The sequence below is a fragment of the Mustela erminea genome, chromosome 13 (genome assembly GCF_009829155.1).
Source record: "Mustela erminea isolate mMusErm1 chromosome 13, mMusErm1.Pri, whole genome shotgun sequence".
Taxonomy (NCBI): domain Eukaryota; kingdom Metazoa; phylum Chordata; class Mammalia; order Carnivora; family Mustelidae; genus Mustela; species Mustela erminea.
Window position 1 is genome coordinate 26,840,772 of NC_045626.1, and position 25,133 is coordinate 26,865,904.

A 25,133-nucleotide genomic window follows, 5' to 3' on the forward strand; every position below is an offset into this window, starting at 1 on the left:
ACAGGAGGCAGGGGGACAAATCATGTAAAAACACACACCCTATCCCATGACCTATTTTATCACACTTATGTCCCCTAAAGCTCTGACCTCACCTTGCCTCATATTGGACACATCTGCCTTTCCAGAAAGGGAGAAATCACACGTGGGTACCACCATCATAACACCTTGCTTGCAGAGAGCCGTGGACCATCGCAAAGAAAGGCATTTGATAGCCAGGAGAAGTGACTTTGCCAGGTCACTCAGCAAAGGCAGACGCCCTCCTTAGACTCTGTCTTCCAGCATGTGTTCTGTGGTCTCCAAATTCCATCCTCTCTTGCAACCCAGCTGGGCAGAATAAAACATATCCCATGTCTCACTGCCTGCCTCTGATTTCCTACCTTCCTGCTGACCTTGAACTTGCCTCATTCCTCTGTGGCCACCATCATCATAACTTGCAACGTCATTGTTTCTTTCTTTCTTTCTCTCTCTCTTTCTTTCTTTCTTTCTTTCTTTCTTTCTTTCTTTCTTTTTAAAAAGACTTTATTTATTCATTTGACAAGTAGGCAGAGAGGCAGACCGAGAAAGAGGAGGACGCAGGCTCCCTGCTTAGCAGAGAGCCCGATGCGGGGCTCGATCCCAGGACCCTAGGATCATGACCTAAGCCAAAGGCAGAGGCTTTAACCCACTGAGCCACGCAGGCACCCCCACCGCTTCTTCTCTTAAAAAGATATGTTACTGATCTTTCTCTTCATAGCAAAAGTCAATTTGATCATTGTAGATAATTTATAAAACAGAGACACATGCAGACATAAGAACGGAATACCTGTAATTCTATCACCTGGATAAACATCCCTGGTGACATTTTTGTTCACTCATATCTAGTCTTTTCTGTGTGTGTATAGTTTGAAAGAATGGGCTAGTCCAACATCTTGTTTTAGAGCACGTTTGTTTCTGTGTCTTTAAATACTGCTCGACACTCCTGCTTGCCATGGCTGTGGAGTGCTCTGGGGTAGGCAGGTACCACCTTTGACTCACTGAACCCCTTATTGTCTGATTTACATTGTGTCCTCCTCTGCAATTTTACTGTTACTATAAACAATACACCTAAATCTTTGCACAGACTAAGGAGTCTTTCCTTTGGATAAATTCCTAAATAGAATTTTTAGGTCAAATATAATGCACACGGTTAAGACTTTTAATGAGCATTTCTGTCCTAGAACTGTCCTAGAAATTGTGCATCAGTGCACAATCCCACCAGCTGTGCAAGAGCACCCACTTTCCTCACCCTCAATACTTAGTACTGTTTAATTTTCTAACTGGATGGGAACAGGGGCTTTGTGATGTGATCTCTTTGGTTATTGGTGAGGCTGGACATTTTTTATACATTTATTGGTTATTTATAGTGTGTGTGTGTGTGAGAGAGAGAGAAAGAAGGGAGAGAGAGAGAGAATTGTCCACCCAAGCCCCATGCATGTCTTCTCACTTGGGGTGAATATCATAGATTTTTCCCAAAGAGGATTTTTCTTTGATTCTTGATCCAGTCTCTTTACTAGGATCAATCCTTAGCAAGTTGTCAAGCTGGCTATCTTCCTCTCTGCTCTTGTAGGCACCCCCCCTTTTCTGGACATTTTCCCACCATTTAGTTCCTCATTCCACCTTTTGCTTTGGCCACATGAAAATCCAGGATTCCTCTGTTGGAAGAGCTTCTGAAAAGTCACCATTAAGAATGAATTAGCATGGAAATAAGACAAGCAGAGAAAGACAACTATCATATGATCTCCCTGATATGAGGAAGTGGTGATGCAACATGGGGGCTTAAGTGGGTAGGAGAAGAATAAATGAAACAAGATGGGATTGGGAGGGAGACAAACCATAAGTGACTCTTAATCTCACAAAACAAACTGAGGGTTGCTGGGGGGAGGGGGTTTGGGACAAGGGGGTGGGATTATGGACATTGGGGAGGGTATGTGCTTTGGTGAGTGCTGTGAAGTGTGTAAACCTGGTGATTCACAGACCTGTACCCCTGGGGATAAAAATATATGTTTATAAAAAATAAAAAATTATAAAAAAAAAAGAATGAATTAGCATGCACGGAGCACTGGGTGTGGTGCAAAAACAATGAATATTGTTACACTGAAAAGAAATAAATAATTTTTAAAAAGAAAAAAGAAAAAGAATGAATTAGCATCACTCCAAGGTTCTCCAGCTTTCCACGAGAATCACCCAGGGTAGTGTTCTTGCCTTGAGGGAAAGACAAGACCCGCTGACGTTGTCCCTCATTCAGACCACCTGGGCCCCCCGCCCTTTTCTGAGTAGGAGGACACTGGACTTTTAGTATTTCCCGGCTGGATTCTGGAAGAGGGAATGAAAAAGGGGATCTTCAAATATTCAGTGGACTGCGCTGGTAAACAAAAGTTTAACTCTCTTTGCTTTTCACCTGGGCTCATACCAACTTGATGTTTGGTTGCTGCAGAAGGTCTCTGATGATCCAAATGGGGAAGATAATTATTTCTTCGTCCATGCAGTTTGATAGATGAGAATACTTTAAGACGTGGGATATGAGCAATAATAGAAGGGGACATTTTAAGTGTATTTCACCTCTTCATGACCCTCCAAGAGATGGTGGGTCATCAATTGGGTATCCTTGCTCCCCTCTCCCCACTCCCAGGACCGTCTTCTGATGTTCTGACTGATAATTAGCTGGAAGCTTCTTTCATTCCTGCTCTTTAGAGAGGATAGGTGTTCTATGCTGACCGACTGACCCTTTGACTGTGCTGATCAGCAGGTAGTGGCCGAGGTGGAGGGGCTGGACCTTGATCAGGTTTCTAGATGGTTCCTTCATAGGGGATCTCGTATAACATGCTTAAAGACATAGACATGAGGGGAGCTAGCCCTGCCTGTGGGTGCTGGTGAGCTGTGGAGCTTTTGGCCTGCTGCCTTAGACAAGTGTGTCACCCGCCCTAAACGGTGTAGTGCCTGACTTTTGCTGTGGAGATAACTTTTACCTCTCTGGGGTTCTCTTTAAATGTGAGAAAGTGCCCCCAAATATTCCCAAGATGTTGGGGCGGATGCCTGGTCAGGGTCACCCTCTTCTTTCATAGAGCCCACTCTGACAAAGGTGGGCATGAGAAAAAAACAGGGACAGGAGGTTGCAAAAGAAGGGGGTGGATGACGGCCAGAGTTGTGTGGATGGAAGATCCCAGATTCAAGTTCAGTTTCTCAGTGGTTCCCAGTTGGTTGGTCAAAATCTCTACATCTGACACCTTAAGGAAACCGGGCATCAGGGCCAACCCAAACATTTCACCTTTTGGTTTCCTGTGTGTCTGATTGCCAGGTCTTGGGGATCTGTTGCTGGACATGGGGAGACAGGTTTTTGTGTCCCTTCCACCACTGGAGCCACTCACATCCCATCTTCAAGATTTTTGCTTTATACAAGTACAACAACTTCCTTTATTACTTACTTATTCTTCTTCTTAAGCTCACTTTTGACAACTTATCGTTGTCTTATAAGTGTATTTTAAAAAGAAAGTGCATATTGCTATCATAAAAAAGAACACCTGTTATCATTTGCTGTAAATATCAGGTATATATCAGCACGTATCAAAACAAATACACAACAGTAGATAACCCTCCTGTATCACCATTAGCATCCCATGTGCTGCCAGTAGCGTGCAAAATGTATGCTGGGGAGCACTACCAGCCCTGTTCTGTGAGGAAGGGAAAGTAGAAATGGGGAGGAGGAGAGGAAGGGAGGAGGGCTTGTAAGATACATGGGCTCTCCTCTTCCTGAGTCCTGGCTTCATGCCGTCCCTACCATATTTCTGGGGGAGGCAAGGTGAAGGAGGGTGGGCAGGTGTTGGTTACGCAGATGAATTAACTGACGCTCAGAGAGGGGGTGATTCATCTAATATCAAACAGCTGACCACAGATGGAGCTGGCACTAGGATGCAGGGCTCCTAATTCTCAGAATAGGCTTCCTGCCTGTTCCCTGGGCAGGGCAATCAGCCTGGTCCCTAAGAGATCAGGGCCTGAGGGCTCACAGCTAGGGCTCATGGAGGGCAGGGGGACCAGTCTTCTATGGTCACAGGGATCCCTTTCATCACGTGTGTCTGCACCGGTTGCTTCTCCGACCTTGGCTTAAATCCAGCCTTCTTGAGCGGTGGACAGCTCCCAATCACCAGCTCAGCCATTCCAGTGCTAAATGGCACTGGTTGTCAGAAAGATCTGCCGGAAATTAAACCCCAGACAGCCTTGTCTGTTGCAGTCCACTGCTGACAAACGCCCTGTACGTCTTCCTGTCTGCCCTTCAGCTGCGTGAAGACAGGCTGCTCTTGGCCTCTTCTCTTGGGGCACATGTCCAGCCTGCCTCCCTGAGCAGTTCTGGTTTGCCAGTGCTCCCCGAGAATGGACCTCCTAGACGAGAACACAGTGTTCCAGATGGGGCCTCCCCAGAACAGAGTGCAGATGCCTCCCTGACGCCATCAACCTACTTCCTTTTTAAAACTATTACTATTGGGGCGCCTGGGTGGCTCAGTGGGTTAAAGCCTCTGCCTTCGGCTCAAGTCATGATCCCAGGGTCCTGGGATCGAGCCCTGCATCGGGTGCTCTGCTCAGCGGGGAGCCTGCTTCCCTTCCTCTCTCTGTCTCTGCCTGCCTCTCTGCCTATTTGTGATCTCTGTCAAATAAATAAAAATAAAATCTTTTAAAAAAAACTTACTATTGCAGTAAAACATACATGAAATTCATTATCTTAACCATTTTAAAATGTCTAATTCAGTGGCATTAAGTAAATTCACATTGCTGTGCGACCGTCACCACCATCCATCTCCAGAACTTCTTCATCTTCCCCAACTGAAACTGTCCCCATAAAATATTGGCTCCCTGTTTCCATTTCCTCTGCTCTACCTTCCATCTCTATAAATTTGACTACTTGATTTTATATACGTTGAATCGTAGACTATTTGTTCTTTCGTGAGTGGTTTATTTTTCTTTAGTATAATGTCTTTAAGGTCTACCTTGTCACAGCGTGTATGGGAACTTCATTTCTTTGTAGGGCTGAATAATAGTCCACTACATGCATAGACCCTGTTTTGTTTATCCATTCAGCTGTTGATGGACATTGGGGTTGTTTCTTCTGGCTATGGTAAATAACGCTATGAACGTTGGTATACAAATAGCTATTCAAATTCCTGCTTTCATTTCTTCTGGGTACAGACCCAGCAGTGGAATTACTGGCTCAGGCAGTAATTCTATGTTTAACTTTGTGAGGAATGGCCATACTGTTTTCTACAGCAGCTGCATCACTTCACATTCCCACCAACAATGCATGAGGGTCCCAGTTTCTGTATATACTCACCAGTGTTTTATTTTCTGGGGTTTTAAAAATAATAACCGTGACTAGTGATGTCGACCATCTCTTCTAGCGCTTATGGGTCACTTGTACATTTTCTTTGGAGAAACATCCCTTCAAGTCCTTTGCCCATTTTAAAATTGGGTTGTTTGCTTTCATTGCTGAGTTGTAGGGGTCCATCCAGAATGTATTTGTCGATATTAACCTCTGAGCTGGTGCGATTGATTCACAAAGATTTTCTTCCATTCCGTGGGTTGCCTTTCATTCTGTTGAAAAGAGTTGTGTTGACGCATGAAAGCTTTTAATTTTTATGAAATCCAATTTGTTATTTTTGCTTTTGTTGCCTGTGTTTTGACGTCATATCCAAGAAATTATCGCCAAACTCAATGTCAATGAAGATCTTGACCCATGTTTTCTTCTAAGAGTTTTATACTTTTACTGCTTACTTTTAGGCCATTGATCCATTTTTAGTTAGTTTTTGTATACAGTAGGAAATAAGGGTCCAATTTTGGTGTTTTTGCATGTGGAGATCCAGTTTTCCTAGCATCATTTGTTGTAAAGACTGTCCCCTCCCCATTGAATGGTTTTGGCACCCTTGTCAATTATCATCTGACCATATACACAAGGGCTTATTTCTGGGTTCTCTATTCTGTTCATTGACCCAAATGCCTGCTCTTAAGTCACTGAACTGTTTTAATTATTGTAGCTTTGTAGGAAGCTTGGAAACCATGATGTGTAAGACTTCCAACCTTAGTGTTTTCTTTTAAGATTGTTTGGATATTCAGGCTCCCTTCATGTCCTGCTTCTTATAACCAATCCTGCCTTTCCATTAACCCAATATAACATGGTGACAATACACCACATTGACTTTTCAGTCAAAGGACTCTTACTCCCCTGGAAGAAAAGACAAGAATGCTGTCTCCACCCCAAGTCCTCAATTCTTGTCCAGGACTTCAAGGCTTCTGGAGAAACAACCTGGATTCTCCTGACTCATTCCCACGTGAGTCAGCAGGAGTGGGTGTCCTATTCTTGGCTGGCTCCCTTCCACATCTGAGCTGAATGGTCCAGGAGACTTCACACCTCCTGATTAATAATCTCAGACATACATATGTCCCATTAGGGAATTAGAAGTCATCTCTATGCTTAGAGTAGGTGTTAGGGGTCCTGGCATTCTTCTGGGGCCTGCAGAAGGCTGGCAGCCACCCGTTCAGCATGTCTGGATTGACTATCCCTGGGAATACAGTCTTGGCTATTGAATAGCTACAGAACTATAGTGAATTTTCCATCCCTCCATCTGCCTCTTGGCATCTCCCCATTGCCATGGATGTCTGACACTCTTCCTAGAGGATTTCTATCTAGAAAGGCTTCCCCCTCTTGACAGCCCAGAACCCAGAGAGACACAGTACCTGCCTTGACATCTGTACACTGAGGGCTGCTGGCCAGAATCTTAAAACAGTCTCCCAGGCCTTGAACTGAGGCATTGCTATTAGCAGTTGTCATGGGTCATGCCCCTCAACTCCCCAAGCTACTCTTAAATGCTGGGTCTGGGGTAAGGATATGGTCCTGGCACTCCAGTTGCTTGCAATTCAGTGAGGACACAGACTGCTACAGTATGAGCTACCCTCAAGGAGAGGGGAGGGCATCACATGGTTCAGAGCTCCATGTCTTGAGACATAAGGGTCCTAGGTTCAAATCCTCCAAATACTACCTTCTAGCCAGGTGACCTTTGGACAAAATATTTCTATAGTCTTGGGTCTTCATATGCATACACTGTACAAATCCACAGTGCCCCTAGGAGTTGAGATTTATTATTGTCCCCACTTTATACCTATATCAAGGTCAAGGTAAGGGTGCATAGACCACCTCCCACCTTGCCCTCTTATTCTTAGTCCTGGACCAGCAGCTCCCATTTCTCAACTTGTTTGCTCAGATTGTGTTGGCTCCAGTGTCTGGCAGACTGTGGATCTGAAAGCTGTTCTCTCCAGCACTCATAAACCATGAGGAAGTTTCAAGGGACCCATAGGAAATGGGTCTGAGGATGAGACATTCTCTCCCTGCCTGCTCTCTGATGGTGGCCTGGAAGCCAGACTGCTTACAGAGGTTTCTGGGGTTCATGCCCTGTCCTCTCAAGCCCCACAGGACCTAGGAGCCCTAGAGTCCTACCTGACTGCTGCCTGGAAGGGTTAACCTTGCTCCTAGACTTCTGTGTTGAGCCAGTTAGAGAGGAGACTGCAACAAAGTATATTTCAGGGTGAGAAGAAACATCAGAGCCAGTTCCTCCCCCCACCCGTGTGCTCTCCCTCGTCCTGTGCTTCACTTTCTAGCACAGGGGGCGGTGGGGGGGGGGGTAAAGCCCCCGGCTCTCTGGAAAGCACTGCCTGCTCCCTCACCTTGGGTTCTCCCCCTTCAGACTCTGGAGAAATCGAAGTCTGTGCCACCCACAGAAGTGTTTTTTCAGGGGGTTCCCCGAGCCCAGCTGCCCGCCAGGGATGTGTAGAGAATCTCACGGGCAGGGAGGAGGAACTTTTCAGCCTGCTCCCTGAGATTTAGACATGATCTGGCTAATTTATGGACAGAAGAAGCCACTGTGGCTGTAGGGGTGAGTTGTAAGGTGTTTTAAGATGGATACACAGCTGAGACAGCCCACATCTCCAAGACTGCTGTTGGCCTCTTTGGGTGCTAACTGCTGGATATGAGCGTCTCTGGGCTCTCCAGCCAAGCTCAGTTTTCTCTGGGTTCTCCCCACCCGGTGGTTTCATTCATATCTGCTAGCCTGGCCACTGGGACTCAGGGGCTTGAATGAGATTAGTAAGAAACAGGTTCATGTGTGTGTGGTGGTTGGTGGAGGGTCACATGTAGACCGTGTATGCAGACCAGCAGCAGAAGTGGGTGGAAAGAGATCTACCAGGGAATGGGGGCAGATAACTGGCTTCTAGTCTTGCCTTTCCATAACTGGGTGCCTTAGGTAGGTTACTGGTTCCCTCTGGACTGCTTCCTCATCTTACTAGAAGCTTGGACTAGATGTGCTCTGAGGTCCTTTGTAGCGCTGGCTTTCTTCTGGTCTTCTGCTAGCTCAATGGCTCCTTGTCTCCCCTCCCTGGCTCCCTCAATTCAGTCCCCGAACCTTGATGTTGTTACTTCCGGTGTGACATTCTTGGGACCCAGCACTCAGGTGCTATTGTGAGTACGGTGCAGAGTTTCACGGCTGAGAGCACAGGGCTGCCCATCCCTCCCGCCGCAGGGCGGCTCAGGACACATCTCTGAGGCCGGAGTGGGCCGACCTGATTAGGACAGACCCTGCCTGGCTTTCTCACTGCTAATATGACGTCACTTCCTGCTTTCTGGCCAAGTAATTGTCCTCATCCCAGCACCCGCCCACAAACCCTCCCACCTTAAAAAGCACTGAGAAGATCACGTGGCTTAAATTAGTACTGAGCCCACACCACATCACTCGGGGGAAGTTCTGCCAACTTGGCAACGCGACAGGCCCCCGAAGCCAAGAGCTGAGTTCCAGCTGGCCTGGGGGCTGTTCGCACCCCAGGGCTGTCAGAAAGCAGGCACAACAGCTCATCGATGTTTCAGACCCAGGCCTTGCAGGCAGCAGAGGAGGCCCTTGTCTTCAGAATGGCTGGGTCGTTCCAGCCAGAATGGCCGGCTTCAGAAAGTGGATCCTGCCCCTCCCCTTCTCCCAGCTGAGCCCGTACCGTACCCTAGGCTTCCTCTGGGACAACCCTTTCCTTAAGGAGGATTTATCTTCTTTAGTGTGTTAATAGTAAATATGGCTGGAGCCAGTATTGTGCTATGCCCCAGAGAGACGAAAGGGCTGCTTGCAGAGGTAGCATCGGCTTGAGCAGGTGGGCCAGGAGCATGGGGGTGGCCGGGAGGTTGGGAGGCGTGGATGACCTTTTGTCCTGACTCCTAGTCTGGCTTCCTCCCTCCCCCCTCCCTCCTTCCTTCCTTTTCTTTTCTTCCTCTTTTTCTTCTCTTTCCTCCTCTTCCTCTTCTTTCCCCTTCCCTTCTTCCTTCTTTTCTTCTTCCTCTTCCTCCTCCCCTCCCTCCTCTCCTCCTCTTCCTCCTCCTCCCCCTTCTTCCTGTCCTTTTCCTCCTTCTTCTTGATGGAGCAAATGGGACAGGTAATGCTGGGCTGAAAGCTGCCCGGAGGCCAGGGAACAGGTAGAAATGGGATTGTGTTTGTCCAGCATAATCACTATTTCCACTCCCCGTGATTTCATCAGGCAAGTGGGTTATCATTTCATTACAGCCCACACGGTGCGGCACAGTGATTATCACACAGCTCCAGATGTGCACCCGGTCTTGGCAAGACTGTGCTGGGCATGGTGCCCACAGTGCATCAGAAGAAGGGATTGGACAAGAGAGGGATCGTGATTAACATTTTCGGGGCATGGGCAAATTTCGCTGACCTGAGGTGGGTAGTGATGGGATTGCTAGAGACCGGCCCGGTGCAGAAGCAAACGCAGCATGCAAGCAGCCCGGCTGATGGATGCAGAAAGCGCCCATCATGGCGGCTCTGCCAAATAACCCAGCAGCCCCGACTTACTCCCACATTCTATCAACGATACCGATGAGCAATCAAATAATTGATTTTAAAAATATAGCTCTCTGGGCGCGCCTGGGCGGCTCAGTGGGTTAAGCCGCTGCCTTGGCTCAGGTCGTGATCTCAGGGTGGTAGGATTGAGCCCCGCATTGGGCTCTCTGCTTAGCAGGGAGCCTGCTTCCCTCTCTCTCTCTGCCTGTCTCTCTGCCTACTTGTGATCTCTCTCTCTGTCAAATAAATAAATAAAATCTTTAAAAAAAAAATAGCTCTCTGGATCAGAAAGCACAAGGAACTATAAACCCTGGGTTCTAGCTCTGGCTTTGCCACCAGTAGTGATGAGACCCGGGGTAGAGCTCCATTCTGCTCCCATCTTCAGCTTCTTCCCCTGTAGTGGCTTCTGAGGGTCTTTTTAGGATTAACAGAGTGCATGCCTGAAGAGAGAAGGAGGGATCCAGGGCTAGCCCTCCTCCACGGGACAGAGGAAACTGGCTTTTGGTGTCCTCCCTTCTGCTGTGGATACTTCTTTCTCATCGCCCCCCCACCCCCATACTTAGCCTTCTTCTGCACAGTTCTCATCTCCCTGCTGTGAGCAAGGTCCCTGGACCCCTCATTCTCTGCCGTCCAGACCTGGCTCTACCACTGCACTAGTTGGGTAGGGCAGGAGCAGATGTCTCAAGCTCTGTGCCTCTATCTCTTCATCTGTAAAATGGGGATAATGTGAATTCCCACTTCATAAAGTGGTTGAGCTGATTCATTGGGGGAAGTGAACATAAAGACTTAATGCAATGCTGGCCGTAGAGTAATAGCTTCAGTAAATGACACCAGCATTGCGGTGATTGTACCTGTTACCCTCCTGATGTTTTCCCTTCTTCTTCCCCCACATCCAGGCTTATTATGACTCTGAGATGCACAGATTCAAGATTATGGCCTTTCAGAGGCCCTCAAGTGCCAGGATCCCCTCTAGGATCCACCAGGCTCATCTAGACAACTGGAAATAGACTCATGACCTTGATTTCAGTGGAAGCCTGCAGGGAGAACCTCTCTTCCTCACACTTTTCCTTCTCCCTGATGTTTCCCCTTACCCCAGCTCACACATGATCCAGACCCCTCTGAGCTCTGTTTGGTGTGGATGCTGCCTGGGAGTCATTGTTCCCGCAAATCCTCTGGAGCTGGGCCTGGGCCCACAGACTCAGAGCCGTGAGGGTTTTGGGGTGGGGTGAGGAGCTGGGCCAGTCCTACAGCGCTCTCCTTCTCTGAACTTCACAGCAGCTCCCCGCCCACCCCATCTGCTCCCACCTAACATTGCAGAAAATCATCTCCGGAAAGAGTAGGAGGAAGAGAACTGTTTCCAGTGAGGAATATCAGAGAATTTCAGGACCGGAAGGGACCTTATCAACTCAACTCTTCTCCATTTTTTAGAAGAGAAAACAGAAGCCTCAGGAAGTTAAGCCACTGGTTCTTGGTCACCCAGTGTGGGCAGAGCTAGTGCCCTGGGCTCCAGATGTCACCTTGTGCTCTTCCAATATCATTCAGGGTTTCAATGGGAACTTGTTGGGAATATTGTATGGTAGATCCTTTGCTCAGGGTAAATATGTACAGGTCTTTCTCTCTAGGAACTTAGAGACTAAAAAGAGACAGTCAAGCCAGTAAATAATCAGTGCAAAAAGATAGAATGTTCTAAATAAGGAATTACCTAGACCAGTGGAAGCATAGATAAAGGAGGAATCAGGAGGGCTTCATAGAGGAGGCGATGCCCAATTGAGACTTCATAGTTGAGAAGGAGTTTGTTGGGCTTCCAAACAGAATGAAGTTTTCAAATAGGTGTTTATAATAACCTTTTTTTTTTCCTTTTTGTAGAGAGCACTTTCTCAGATCTGCATTTTGTATGCATGAAAATTGGAACTTCTAATACAAACATTGCCTTGGCAATGATCCAGCTGTGGGTGACCATTCCAGCCACTATTGGTTTCCTGATGGACCCTTGCCCTGAGCTCCAAGTGTTGGCCAGAGTGGAGCAGGGTGTTAGAGAAAGGGTTCCCACCTACCTGGGCTGGATATCTATCTGGCAGGCCCCTGCCTCTGTCTTTTCTCTGCCTTAGTCCAGTTCTCAACCCTCCCTCTAGCCTCCCTGACCAGCAAGCTCAAAAGTTTCTGGTACCAAAGCCAGCTCAAGGGTAGAAGGGTGTCTATCAAGTGTGTAGATTTTCCTTAGGTGGGTCTTACCGACTTGTGGTTCTCAACAGCTCCTTCTGGATTACACGACTTATTCAAGTGTTGGCTTTAGGTGACCTCAATTTTCAGTTTTCAATTACAAGGGAAGAAGCATGGCTATTGTAAAAATTGTCATATGTATAAATAAGCAAGAAAAAGATTCAAATCTTCCATAACCCCATTATCCCAAAATGATAATAGCTAATATTATCAGACACTCACTCAATGTCACACATTGTTCTAATCACTCTCTATCTAATCTTCACAACATTGCCATGATGGATTTATTATTATTATTATTATTATTATTATTGTATTATTACTATTATTCCCATTTTCCTGGGGAAGCAAACTAAGTCACAGAGAAGTGATTTGCATAGAAGTGATGGACCCAAGAATAAACCCAGAGGCTTGAACTTAATTGCTGTGTAGGAGAGCCCTGGAGAGACTGCTATTAACATTTTGGCAAATTTCCTTCCTTTTCTTTTTTATGTATGAATGCATTAAACACTACCTACTGATCAATGGTACTATATTACAGTCAACTTTGTAAGCAGGTTTTACCACTTAATACTATATAATAACATTGAACAATCTTCTAACCCATTATTTAAAATGGTCGCATGGGTGAATATGATAATTTACCTCCACGATTGCCCATTTCAGGTATTTTTAGGTTGCTCTCAATATTTTATTATTAACGATGCTGTGATATGCTGTGATAGACATCTTTATAGGTCATTTATGAACACAATTATTTCCTAGTGTAAATGAATTGTTATGCACAGGGATTGGGTTGTTCATTCAAGGGGCTTGTAGAATGGTAAGCCTTCTGACAGGTATTACTCTGCCCTCCAGGAAGGCTGTGTGGCATTCTGGTTCCTCCAGCAGGGGACGAGAAGTGCTGGTTTCCCAGCAGTGGAGTGGAGTCTGGGGTGGAAAGGGAAGGAATGGAGCCAAGATTGCTGGGGTGTGCAGGTGGAAGGGAATGGTCTACTGCAGAGCAGTGGGAGCAGGAGCCGAGGAAGGTGAGTGTCTAAGGGACGTGTGCAAATGGCCCTCCAGGGCTTGGCAATGAATTGAATGAGGGTGTGAGCACATCGAGCTAAAAGGAGTGAAAGCCAACCTACTCCCGCCTTTCAGCCCCTGATAACAATAGGCTTACATCACAGTGTCTTAGGCAAATATACTAGCTGTCCGTGATTTGGCAGTGAAACAAGGGACGGATTGGTTTTTCTTGATTACCACCCAGGAGCAACCGTTAATGACTAAGTGATGTTTTAGTGTCCTTGTGTAACAGGACTCAGCATGGGCTTGAGCACGTGTTAGGAGCCAAAGAAGTGATACACGTCTGGAGAGTTCTGGAGGGGAGGACCTCGGGCTTCAGAGGTGGGTTTTATGTTCAACCTGGCCAGGTGGGCGACATGACAGCTGAGAGAGAACCTTCCTGCCCAGACCTCTTGAGGCCAAATCTGGGCTTCACTCTTTCCAGCTGTGGCAACTGGATTAGGTTTCTTAACCTGCTGCTTCCATTGCTTTCTCAGCAAGTGGTGACCACAGTAATAATATGGTCTGCCATTGTGAGGATGACAGGAGGAAGAGATGTGGCGGGCCCATGTCGGTCCTCCGTAAGCATCAGAGGCTCTTACTGCTTTGCTAAGTGCGTGTGTCCTTAGGGGCCGCAAGGTTGAGGACATTATCGGGGAAAGCAGAGACGTTCCAGTTCTAACTGAAGAATCAGGGGAATCTGGGTGAGAGATGTGGACCTATGGACCGGAGGGAAGGAAGAAGAAACTTTTGGAGACAGCAAGGGGCGTGGTAGAATGGAGGCTCTGGACCTGGCAGGACGTTCCCTGCTCAGTGGCTGTGGCCCAGCCCCCAGCACGGGGTCCGCCGGGGTCCCCCGACACTCCTCCCCGCACCAGGGCAGGCCTGAGTCAGGGGCCTTCCGTGGCTGGGGGAGAACATTCTGCTCATCCTCACTCCCGGGGCAGCCCCGCCGGTGTCTCTCACTCGGTTCCGTGTCCTCCTCCGCGGCGCGGGTGAGATCTCGCTTCTGCAGCGTCTGGCTCGGGCTGAGCGGAAGCGATGGGTGCCAGGGAGCAGCTGTGGACACGGGGGAGGGGAGGGTGCAGGGGGAGAGGGGGCCCAAGTCAAGTCCCGCCAGCCCCCGGCCACGGCTCGCCCCCTCTCACCCGCCCGAGTGAATGAAGCCGCGTTCTAACCACGCAGGCCCTGAGAAGGCGCGAGGCTGCGGAGAGAAACGCGGGGCGTCAACTCAGCCGCGCTCCATTCATGATTCCCCGCTTCCTAAAAAAGCGCGGGGCCACGTGAGCTGCTGGGAGCCTCAGATCACGTTGGGTGTGGGATGGTCCCTTCCTTGGCAAGCGGGACCGAGGCTTCGTTTCCGGGCATTTGCTTGACTTCTGTCATTGGGAACGTGACGAGCAGCTCAGCCCGGCTCAGCACCGAGAACTGGGGGATCCGGCCCACTCGTGACTGTGCCTCCCCACACCCTCTTTCCCGGACGCCCAGGGTGGCTCTCTCAGATGTGTCCTGTCGCTGATGTGTGCTGACTGTTCCAGACAGAGCGCAGGCGAGGCTGTGGAGGCGGCTGGCGCACCAGGCGCAGGCGGCAGCTCAGGCCTGCCAGGGCCTGCCTTTTCTGGAAGCCCACACAGGCAGCTTCCGGTTGGCCCACAGAGGACATGGTTCCTGTTTGGAGGGAGCAGGGCTGTGCCTCTGCCATGCAGGCTGCTGAGGAAAGGGGGGGCAAGCCTCGGCTGGTAGATCCCCTGGGCAGGGCAAGCAGGGCACAGACAACCCTGTTCTGTGGCCTTCAGGTGGCCACCTGTCTTTAAGTTACAACAAATGCCATCCCTGTAGTACCCCAACGCAGTTCTGTTTGGCTCTGGAAGGTACCCTGGGATTATCTTAAGCTCTAGTGTGTTTCCCTTATCATACATTGTTCACATCAATCCTCAAACTACTTTGGCTTCTTTGAGCTCTCACTGATATTCAGGGAAAGGCAACCACTCTCTGAAACGTAGTGTTGCTGGGTTTGGATACACAGGTTGTGCACTGCACAACTGAGACTATGTAAGGAGACACTTTTCACATCATAGAGGTTGTAGGTTTGTGTATTTATTATGACATTTATCCAACAGATGGCAGTAAAGTGTCTTGAGGAAGAAAGCCTTTTTCTAATTTGTAGAAAGGCACCCTATGAACTAATGGTTACCCACTGAAAGGCCAGAGAGAAATCAGTTCAAGGGAGAACTGGCCAACTCTAGAACTGTCTTGGGCAACAAGTCCTGGGATCCATCACTAGGCCCTATTGGTCCCACGCTTGTTCAAGAAGGACAGTGAACTTGCCAGCCCCTCCTCCAACCTGACCTTCCACCTCTCTTTCCATCTCTGCTCCTTGTTCACCCTCAACCAGGCTGGGAGCTGAAGGCGCAATGCCTGAGGTTGCAGAACTGATGCTTCCATCTGTCCCCACCTTGAGGACATTGCAACCTGGGCCCCCATTCTCCACTGCACTCGGGAACATTGAGCTCAGCCCAGTCACCCAGCATTGAAGGGGCAGGGAAAGCTGGCCCTCCCTACCCACACTGGGCACAGGATATGTTCCTTCTGACCCCTTGCAGCCTGACAGGAAAAGGGTAACAGTTCCCCAGTCTTCAGAGCCTTGCGCTGCTTAAGCTAGTGATCAGAGTGTGCTGTGCTCCCCCTGACCAGCAGCTGGCCATGCCTGCACCAAGCAGCTCCTCTCCCATTCCAGGCCACCGAGCGGAAGGTTGCCCGTGGTCCCCTGCCTAGAAACACAGAACAGTGCCCCAAAGAAGGAGACCCCTTGGAGCAGCGGGTGGCCAACGTCAAACAGGATGTGGGCCGACTACGTGTAGTTTTGCGAGGACCTGGAGCTAACAAAGATTTTTTACACTTTTTAACGGTTGAAAAGAAATCAAACAAGAATAATATCTGATGACACAGGAGAGTCCTAAGAAGTGCCAACATCCGTATCCATAAATAAAGTTTATTGGCACAAGGCCACGCCCATTTGCTTACGTAGTTTTTTACGCCGTGGGCCGCGCCTGCGCCAGAGCATCCCCTTATCCCCGTCGTCTCTGTGGGTGGTTGCAGGTCAGCCCGCCTCCAGAGTGCAGGCTACTTTTTTTTTTTTTTAAATTTTTATTTATCTATCTATCTATCTATCTATCTATTTATTTATTTGACAGAGACACAGCAAGAGAGGGAACACAAGCAGGGGGTGGGAGAGAGAGAAGCAGGCCCCCCCGCTAAGCAGGGAGCCGTACTGGGGGTTCGATCCCTGGACCCTGGGATCATGACCTGAGCGAAAGGCAGAGGCTCAACCACTGAGCCACCCAGGCACTCCGGAGGCTCCTCTTTGTGACCAGGGATCAGAAGGCGGGTAGTAGTAGCTTTACAGTGTCCTGGAGCCTGCGTCGTTCTCCTCACGGGGTCCTCACGCCGGCGTTTGTCCTCTCGCATCCGCTCCAGAGGGGTGAGTCCAGGACGGGAAGGAATGCTGAGGGAGGGAGCCCGCTTTCCCACCGTTTTTATTACAGCGGATTATTGCAGTTCTCGTAACATCGTTCGTTATTGCTGGTCGACTCTCACTAGGCCTAATGTAGAAGTTAAACTGTATCCCAGTATGTCTAGGAGTAAATAGGAAATATCCTAGTTTCTGTAGGGTTGGCTGCCCGCCAGGGTCACAGGCATCCGCTGGGGTCTCGGTGGTAGCCCCGCAGGTAAGGGGCAGGGGACTACTCTATGGCCCATGGCTGCTTTCATGATACTCCTGCAGGGCGAAGTCCTTGCAGTAGAGACCAGATGGCCTAGAAGGCCTAAAATATTTACTATCTGGCAATTTACAGAAAAAAAAATTGCCTACGCATGGCATAGAGAATGAGAGGCCATGTCGCATTCTAGAAAGAGCCCTGGCTTCAGAGACAAGAGCCCTGGCTTTGAGGCCCCTCTTGCATCATTTAGCAGCTGTGTGTCCCCGGACAAGGAGCCTGGCCCCCTGAGCCTCTGTTTCCCTGTCTGTAAATGAGAACGGCAAGAGTATCTGTCCTGCCCGTATCGTGTGGCCGTTGTGTGGTTCCGATGACATCAAGAACATGTAGGGACCTCGTGAGCTGCAAGGCCTGGATGACCGTTGAGTATCATTTTCCCTGAGCAAGGGGGCCAGCCCTGGCCATCCCGTTAGAACTCTTTGCTCTCATCTGCTTTCTCTGGCCCCCGAGTTGTTTCCTCCTGGCCTCTGGGGCAGGGATTTTTGCAGGGCTGGGACTTTCCCTCTGGCCGGTCCTTTCACCAGGGTGAGCATTTTGCTTTCACACGGACCATCAGATCTAAGGTTGTGAATTCAACATATACAAACCCGCTTGTGACCAGAATGGCAAGTTTGTGCTCATTGAAATTCTGATCACGGGATCCTGGGGGGCTCTCATGACCACTTGGGAGGAAGGCTTGATGCACTGTGCTGACAGTGTGCCAGCCATGAGAGAATGAAGCCTTGCTTTTAGCCCGTCTTGCTCTTTCAACAATATACGCACTTGATCACAATTTACGGTTGGCGCGGGGCCCTGGGCCTTGTTTGGAAAAAAGGCGCATCAGATAAGATGGGGTTCTGCTTGCAGAGGAAATGTGGAAGAAAAGCAGGGAGAACAGTAATATAATAAGCCTCATTGTCCATCTTCAGGACCCTTTAAAGAGCAGTTTTCTGAGGTGGGCCTGCCCCCCTGATGCTGCTCGCACCCCCTCTCCAGCATGATAGGAGGTCGTCTGGCACACGGGCATTCTTCCCTTCACCTAGTCAGCTACATGGGGACCCAGGGCCCCATTTTGCCATAGAGAGTTCTGCAGAGGTTAGAGAACAGTCCAGCCTAATTCCAGAACTGACATTCTCCTGCATTCTCTTCATCTGATTTTTGACCCCTGGGCTTGGGCGCCTTGTTGACCTCAGCTGGAAAGTTCTGGAAGCTCCTTCCACCCTTGTCTCTTTTGTTGCCTCATTTCAGACCCTGATGCTACTTCTCTGGACTTTCCTGGGACGGGGATGCTGTGTGTTCCCAGAGCCCTGTGTGGGATCCTGCTCCCCAGGCCTGTGTACACCAGCCTGTGACTCCTCCCCTGCTGAGAGGCTCCCCCCGCCCCCATCTCTTGGCTTCCCTCTCTCGTCTGCAGGCTGCCTTGCCTGGTCAGATGTCAAGGACTTGCAGACTGAAAGGACCCTTAGTGTTCTCACATTCTCTCACCTCTGGCTTTTTCTTTATAGCCTCCCTGACAGATGGCTCTCCACCAGTGTGTTTGTCACAAAGTGACTGCTGAGATGTCTCTAGGGATGGGAAACTCACTCTCCCAAGGGCATTCCATGCCTTTGTTGGACAGCCCTAGCTACTAGAAAACGTTTCTTTAGGTGAGCTAAAATATCCTTTTTTATAATTCAAGTGCTAAGTCCAATTCTGCCTTCTGGAATGATGCAGAATGTCTGCTGCTCCTCCCCCAAGGGCTCCCCAGCCCCCCTCATCCTTTCCTCCTGCTGTGCTGCGCCCAGTTCTTTCTGGAGTCCCGTTGCCCTCTCTGACTGCATGATGCTCAGCAGTGGCCTTTAGGTCCTCCCCAGGCCCCCACTTCATCCTGGCATCCCTGGTTGGGGACAAACAAATGGAGGGTCTTCCCTCTCTTGTTTTGGATCTCACCAAGTGAGGTTTGAGGACAGAATTGCTCCCTCCTGGCTCAGGTTCTCACAGGTTTAAAGATTAGCCTTCCAGGCTGTGTCTAAGTGGGGGTGTTTTTCTGTGTGCCTTGCAACACTCTACATTGTGTCATCTCTAGATGGCAGCTGCTGGGCAGGATTCAAGATAGGGACTGGGGGAAATGACGTTTTCTCATTATCTCCCCTACCTCACTCCTTTGTCCTTAGTTACTTCCTGAGTTCCGGACTTTGAGCTTTAGGAAATGCCAATCAAGTTGCTTTCCAACATACTTGGTGAGATTCTAGTATTGCCCAGTACTAGGCTAGGGGCTGTTTGGGGGGGGGGGGCTATGCATGAGAAGGAGGTCCTGCCCAGACCTTTTTTAAGTTCTTCAAGAACTTGGAAGCCACACCTGCAGAAAACAGCAATAGATAGATGGTGAACTTAGAAATCATTGACACAGACAATATGGCAGAGCCCAGGAATGCAGAGGAGAACGCCCCTGGGAGCTAGGACATCAAGGAAGGCCCTAGGGAGGAGGTGGGTGGGCAGAGGGTCTGGAACTCTGGGCCTCAATTAAAACAGTTCAAACTTATTTTTATTGAGTTATAATTGACATAAAACATTATATTAGTTTCAGGTATACAAAATAATGATTTGCTCTGTGTATATATTGAGAAATGAGCATTGCAAAAAGTCTGGTTAACATCCATCACCACATATAATTACACATTTTTTTCCTTGTGATGAGAACTTTTAAGATCTACTCTCTCAGCACCTTTCAGATAGGCAATACAACACTATTAACTATAGTTGCCATGTTGTACATTACAGATCATGATTTATCTTACAACCGGAAGTTTGTACCTTTCAACCCTCTTAGCCCATTTCATATACCTCCTATGCCCCAATTTTGGCAACCACCAATCCGTTGTCCATATCTTTGGCTTTGGGGTTGTTTGCCTTTGTTTAGAGGATTTTTAGGGGTATTTTTTTTTTTTCTTGTTGTTTGTTTTTTCGGATTCCACGTTAATCATGCTCTATATGTCTTTCTGTGACTGGCTTATTTTAGTTAGCATAATACCCTCAAGGTCTATTCATGTTATTACAAATGTCAAGATTCCCTTCTTTTTCATGGCTATATAATATTCCTGTATGTGCGTGATTGTCTGTCTGTCTTTCTTTATCTCTCCTTCCATTGATGGACACTTAGGTTTTTTCCCTGGTCTTGGCTGTTGTAAATAATGCTGCATTAGACATGGGGATACAGATATCTTTTAGAGTTAATGGAACAAATCTAATTCTTATCAACTTCACATATTGCGTACAAGACATCTGAACAAAATTCTGCTACATAAAATATAAAAAGTCACTGAAGGAAGGGGAAAGGGTTGGGAAAATTGCCCCAGCCCTTAGAATGGTTAGCACCCAAAGAGAGTCTAGAGGAGTTTTCCTTCCTGCACAGCACAGCAACCCCTGTCCTTTGCTCCCCACTCTAAGGCAGGCTCCAGTTGGGGAGACCTAGGCAGAGCTCAGCCTTTTGTCTAATTTACATTGAGCCCATCCCCCTCACAAGGCCATGGCCGGGGCTGAGGCATTTGGGGATTACAGTGCATGGGGTTCTGTGAATGGGGGAAAGATATGGGAAACCATATAGATCTTTAAGTGAGGTAACCACTAGGCATGCATTTGCTGCTACTCTTGGTGCCTCTAGTCTTTGAGTTGGTTATGGTCCTGACAATTTACATATAAATTCGATTTTCATTCGCAGAATTTATTTTCCCCAGTGCATTTTTACACTGTGATGAAATGTGGTAACAGATTGGAGAGGGCAGAGTAGATGGGCAGTGGGCCCAGTAAGAAGCAGTTCGATATCCAGGGGAGATCAGCTGGTGGTCTGGTTCAGTGAGGCATCTGGATTGGGACTGATTCATGTGTCCCAAGACAGCATGTTAGTAGATGAAAACAGAAGTTCCGTCTACCTGATGTATGCTGTGTATACCATTTAGCAATGACCATTTGACTTTTTTCTTCAGCTTTATTGAGATATAACTGACATGTAATATTGTCTAAGTTTAAGGTGTGTGGTGCACTAACTTGACACACATATATCCTGGCAGTGACAATTTGGAACCAATGTCAAGCAGCTCATTTCTTGCTGTGTTCTTGACAGCAATGGTGACACTTCAGGCTCTGTTGGAGGGATGGGTAGGTGGTGTGGTAGCTACCTTGGGGCCTTTGCTCTTCTCTCTTCAGGATTCTAAGAAGCTGAGGCTTTCTCTGTGCTCATTTCCAGGTAACAAGTATGAAGTCAAGGTGTACACTGGTGATGTCATTGGTGCGGGGACTGATGCTGATGTCTTCATCAATATCTTTGGAGAGTATGGAGACACAGGTAATGGATTTGAAATCCTTTCTTCCCAAGCTGTGCCCAGTTCTGCTTCTTAGGTGGGCTCTTCCCCCCACGCCTGGCAGAGGAAGGCTGCTCCAGTCTCCTCTCTTGAGCTGCAATTTTCTTTGTGGTTGTCCATGGCCTTCTGTGCAGCAGGTGCCCATCTTATAAAATCTATGTGTGTGACTATGATGTGTTTGCAGAATACGGTGTTGGGTTTGGGGTCTATTTAAACTTGTCCTTCATCCTAGATGATGAACAGACCCAAGCTTTACATCAGCAAAGAACTCATTCTCACTTTATCTCCTTAAGCTCCATGGCCATCTTGTGTTTTATTTTGAACGTGGCTGGGCATGGCCTGATTCAGTGCAGTGGTCTGGTGCAGAGTAGAATGGGGCCAGGGATAGATCATTAGACTTGTCTTCGTAAGTGAACCAAGAACTGAGGACACAAGCATGGCCACAGGTGTTGGGAGGACATTCAGGCCAATAGAACTGAGACAGGTGGCTCTCTTCTGCTTCCTCCAAATTACTGAAATAACGTAGGAGTCAGAAAAGCTACTGAGATATGAATTTTGGATGTGATATATTAAAGAATTCAAAATGCACTGCTGAGCTTAAGAAGAAAAAGAGAGATCTTCAGGTGCCAAAAATGAAGAGGGAACTCAAAACCAGAGTATTAGGTATGAAGGAAGGAGGGGGCTTTCATGTTCAACAATCTACAGGATAGATTTTCATACCTGTTTGGGGCCAGAAAATAAGATTGTGTCCTGCAAGATAGGCCAAATTAGAACCACAGGTAAAGCCAGGAGTCCTGAAGGTTCACAGGAACATCTTCAGTGAAAAAACAGGCCAGGAAATGTTTGCTCATCAGTACAATAACCTTATCTCTGCAAGGGCTCTAGATTAAAAAGACAGAGTTGTTGAGAAATTGATACATTCTCCTTACACTTCTGTGGACTTAATGTCTGATTTTACATTGCAAATATGATTTGGGGACCCTTCCTTCCCCAGGCTCAGAAAATTGGTTCCACATCAGTAACACCCTTGGTGCTTTCAGAAGCATTTGCAAGACCACATGAGATTCCCAAAGATAATGTACTAGAGATGAGTTCACTTTCCAAAACTACAAAATACTCAAGGACATAACCCCCATGACTAAACATCAGTGGACACAACAGTCAACAATGTTAAATGCTCAAGAATTTCAGACACTAGAGTAATCTGAGAAAAGCTATAGTTTAAACATGTTTAAATGGACTACATATATGAACAAAACAATTGAAGAAAATAAGAAGATACCATGAAAAGCATAGAAAAAAAGATATAGGACATGAAAATATAGTTACTAAATATAAACACTTAATGCATGTGTTGAACATCACAATTAGAAACCACTGAATAGAGACTTATGAATTATAAAATAAATATGAGCAAAATACTCGGAGAAGAGGCATGAAGAGTTGGAAAATACAAATGAGAGGTCATGATTCATGGAGGACAGAATAAGTTCTGACAGACGCTGAGCAGGAATTCCAATAAAGAACAGAACGGGTGAAAGGAAATATTTGAAAAGATAATGGCTGAAACTTCTTCAAAATTGAGCAAAGTTATGAATTTTCAAATTAAAGTAACAGAAGGAGTCACTGAGCAGGGTAAAAGAAAAACAAATCCACATTTAGATACATTGTGGTGAATCCAAAGGCAAAGAGAAAGATCTTAAAGGTAACCAGATTTGGGCTCCTAGGTGGCTCAGTGGGCTAAGCCTCTGCCTTCAGCTCAGGTCATGATCTCAGGGTCCTGGAATCGAGTCCCGCATCAGGCTCTCTGCTCAGCAGGGAGCCAGCTTTCCGTCCTTCCTCTCTGCCTGCCTCTCTGTCTACTTGGGGTCTCTCTATCTCAGTCAAATAAATAAAATCTTTAACAAAAAAAAAAGCTAACGAGATTTGACAGATTATCTTCTACAAAACCAATTAGATTGATAGCAAATTCCTCTCAGCTAACTATACAAGGTGATAAATTCATGGAATGATCACTTTAATGTTCTGAGCAAGAATATATATCAGTCTAGAATCCTGTGTCCAGCTAGGCTTTCAGTAATTCCAGAGTGAGGACAGAATTAGTGAATTGCCATACAAGCAAAGAGAAATAGTGTTTACCACTCATAGATCTATACTTAAACAGCCACTGAAGAATATATTTTTAAGAAAAAGGAAATCATACCCACAAGAAAGGGGAAGCAAGAAAGAAATAGAGTAAAAGTATTGATATTGATGTAACAAATTTAAGCAAGTATTAGTAAATAGTACTAATAATGATTATCACCAGGGCATGAGAAAATGTGGACCCGACCTGCTAGAACACAATAATCTTTGAGAAGGAAGGTAGATAATGAAAGTTACAACATAATTAGGTTCTTGGTCACAGCTCATCCTCAAGTGATAGGAGACTAGAGGTATTGGTGAACTTCAGACTTCAGTAAGTTAAGTGTGCATATTAAAATTGTAAAAATAATCCTCCCCCCAATAAGAAACTTAGAACTTCTAAACCAATAGAGGGAATAAAAGGGAATAAAACCTCAATTGATCCACTAGAAGGCAGGAAACAAGGAAAGAGAAGCAAAGGAAAAACATGGCTAATAATAAAAAATAAAATAAATGTACAGATAGTCACAATAAATAGAAATAAACTAAACTCATCAGTTAAAAGATAGGTATTCTTATATTAAATGAAAAGAAATAAAATCCAGCTTAAACATGGGATGCAGAAGGGCTGAAAATAAATAGAATACAATGAAATATATCAGGAGCATATCAACAACACAGAAGAAGGTGGCATAGCTGTATTGTTATCTATAAAATTAAACTTTAAGACAAAAATATTTTGTTAGAAATAAAAATATACAGACAATGAAGAAAGGAACAATTAACCTGGAAGATGTCATCATTCTGAAGGAGTATAAATTTTACAAGATGTTCCCAAAACACCAGAAGCGAAAAGAAACAAAACTCTTGAAGAAACTTGACAAGTACATAATTACAGTGGAAGATTTTAATAAACCACTCTCAATAATTGATAAATCATATGAGTAAAAATTTAGCATGGGTGTAGAAGATTTTTACTACACAGTTTATAAGCTTGATCTACTGGAATGATGCAGATTCCTGCGTCCAGCTGGTAGAGGATACACGTTCTTCTCAAGCATATAATGACTGCGTACTAAAACCACAAAGCAAATCAACAAACTGAAATTAGTTAGTAAGGTAGACTCAGCATTCACATTCCTTGATCATAGTCAATAAAATTAGAAGAAACGTCAACCTCTCACACCATTTAGAAACAAACTTTAATTTTCATAAAAAATAATAATCATCTAAAAAATCCAGGAGGATTTATGAATCATTAGAACCAATGGGAAAGAAGGTTTAGTAAAGGTTATGGATTCAAGATTAACTTACAAATTTTAATAAAAACAATAAGCAAACATTTAATTTAAAAATACATGATTCACAATATCAATTACAAGGTGCCTAAGACAAACTCCAACACAAGAGCTTTCTAGAAATTTGAGGATATCCAAGAATATTTAAATGGAGAAATGCGTTATAGAATCCCAAATTCATTAAGAACTCATTTTTCCCAGATTATCCTATAAATGCAATTCAATTTCAGTCACATTTCTGAAAGGCAATATCCTGCAGCTTAAGCTGCTAATAAAATTCCCATCCATAAAGGTCTAACTATTGTGAAGACTATTTTGAATAATGAAAATAATATTAATAAGTGGGGATATTTACCCTGCTAGATAAATAGAAATTTAGAGATACCACAGATCTCTAAAAACTAAAACAGTGTGGTATTGATAGAAGGAGAAACAAAGAAAAATCAGTGAAACAGAACAGAGTCTAGAAACACACAT

The 25,133-nt window shown here is 46.4% G+C and overlaps 1 protein-coding gene across 1 annotated transcript in view; it reads left to right on the forward strand.

The window, feature by feature from the left end:
* LOXHD1 (lipoxygenase homology domains 1) overlaps positions 1 to 25,133 on the forward strand; it is a 150,133-nt gene that overhangs the window by 15,130 nt on the left and 109,870 nt on the right. The window contains exon 5 of the mRNA XM_032310632.1: positions 21,120 to 21,218. Within this exon, the coding sequence (XP_032166523.1) occupies positions 21,120 to 21,218 (99 nt within the window). The remainder of the gene's footprint in view (positions 1 to 21,119; positions 21,219 to 25,133) is intronic.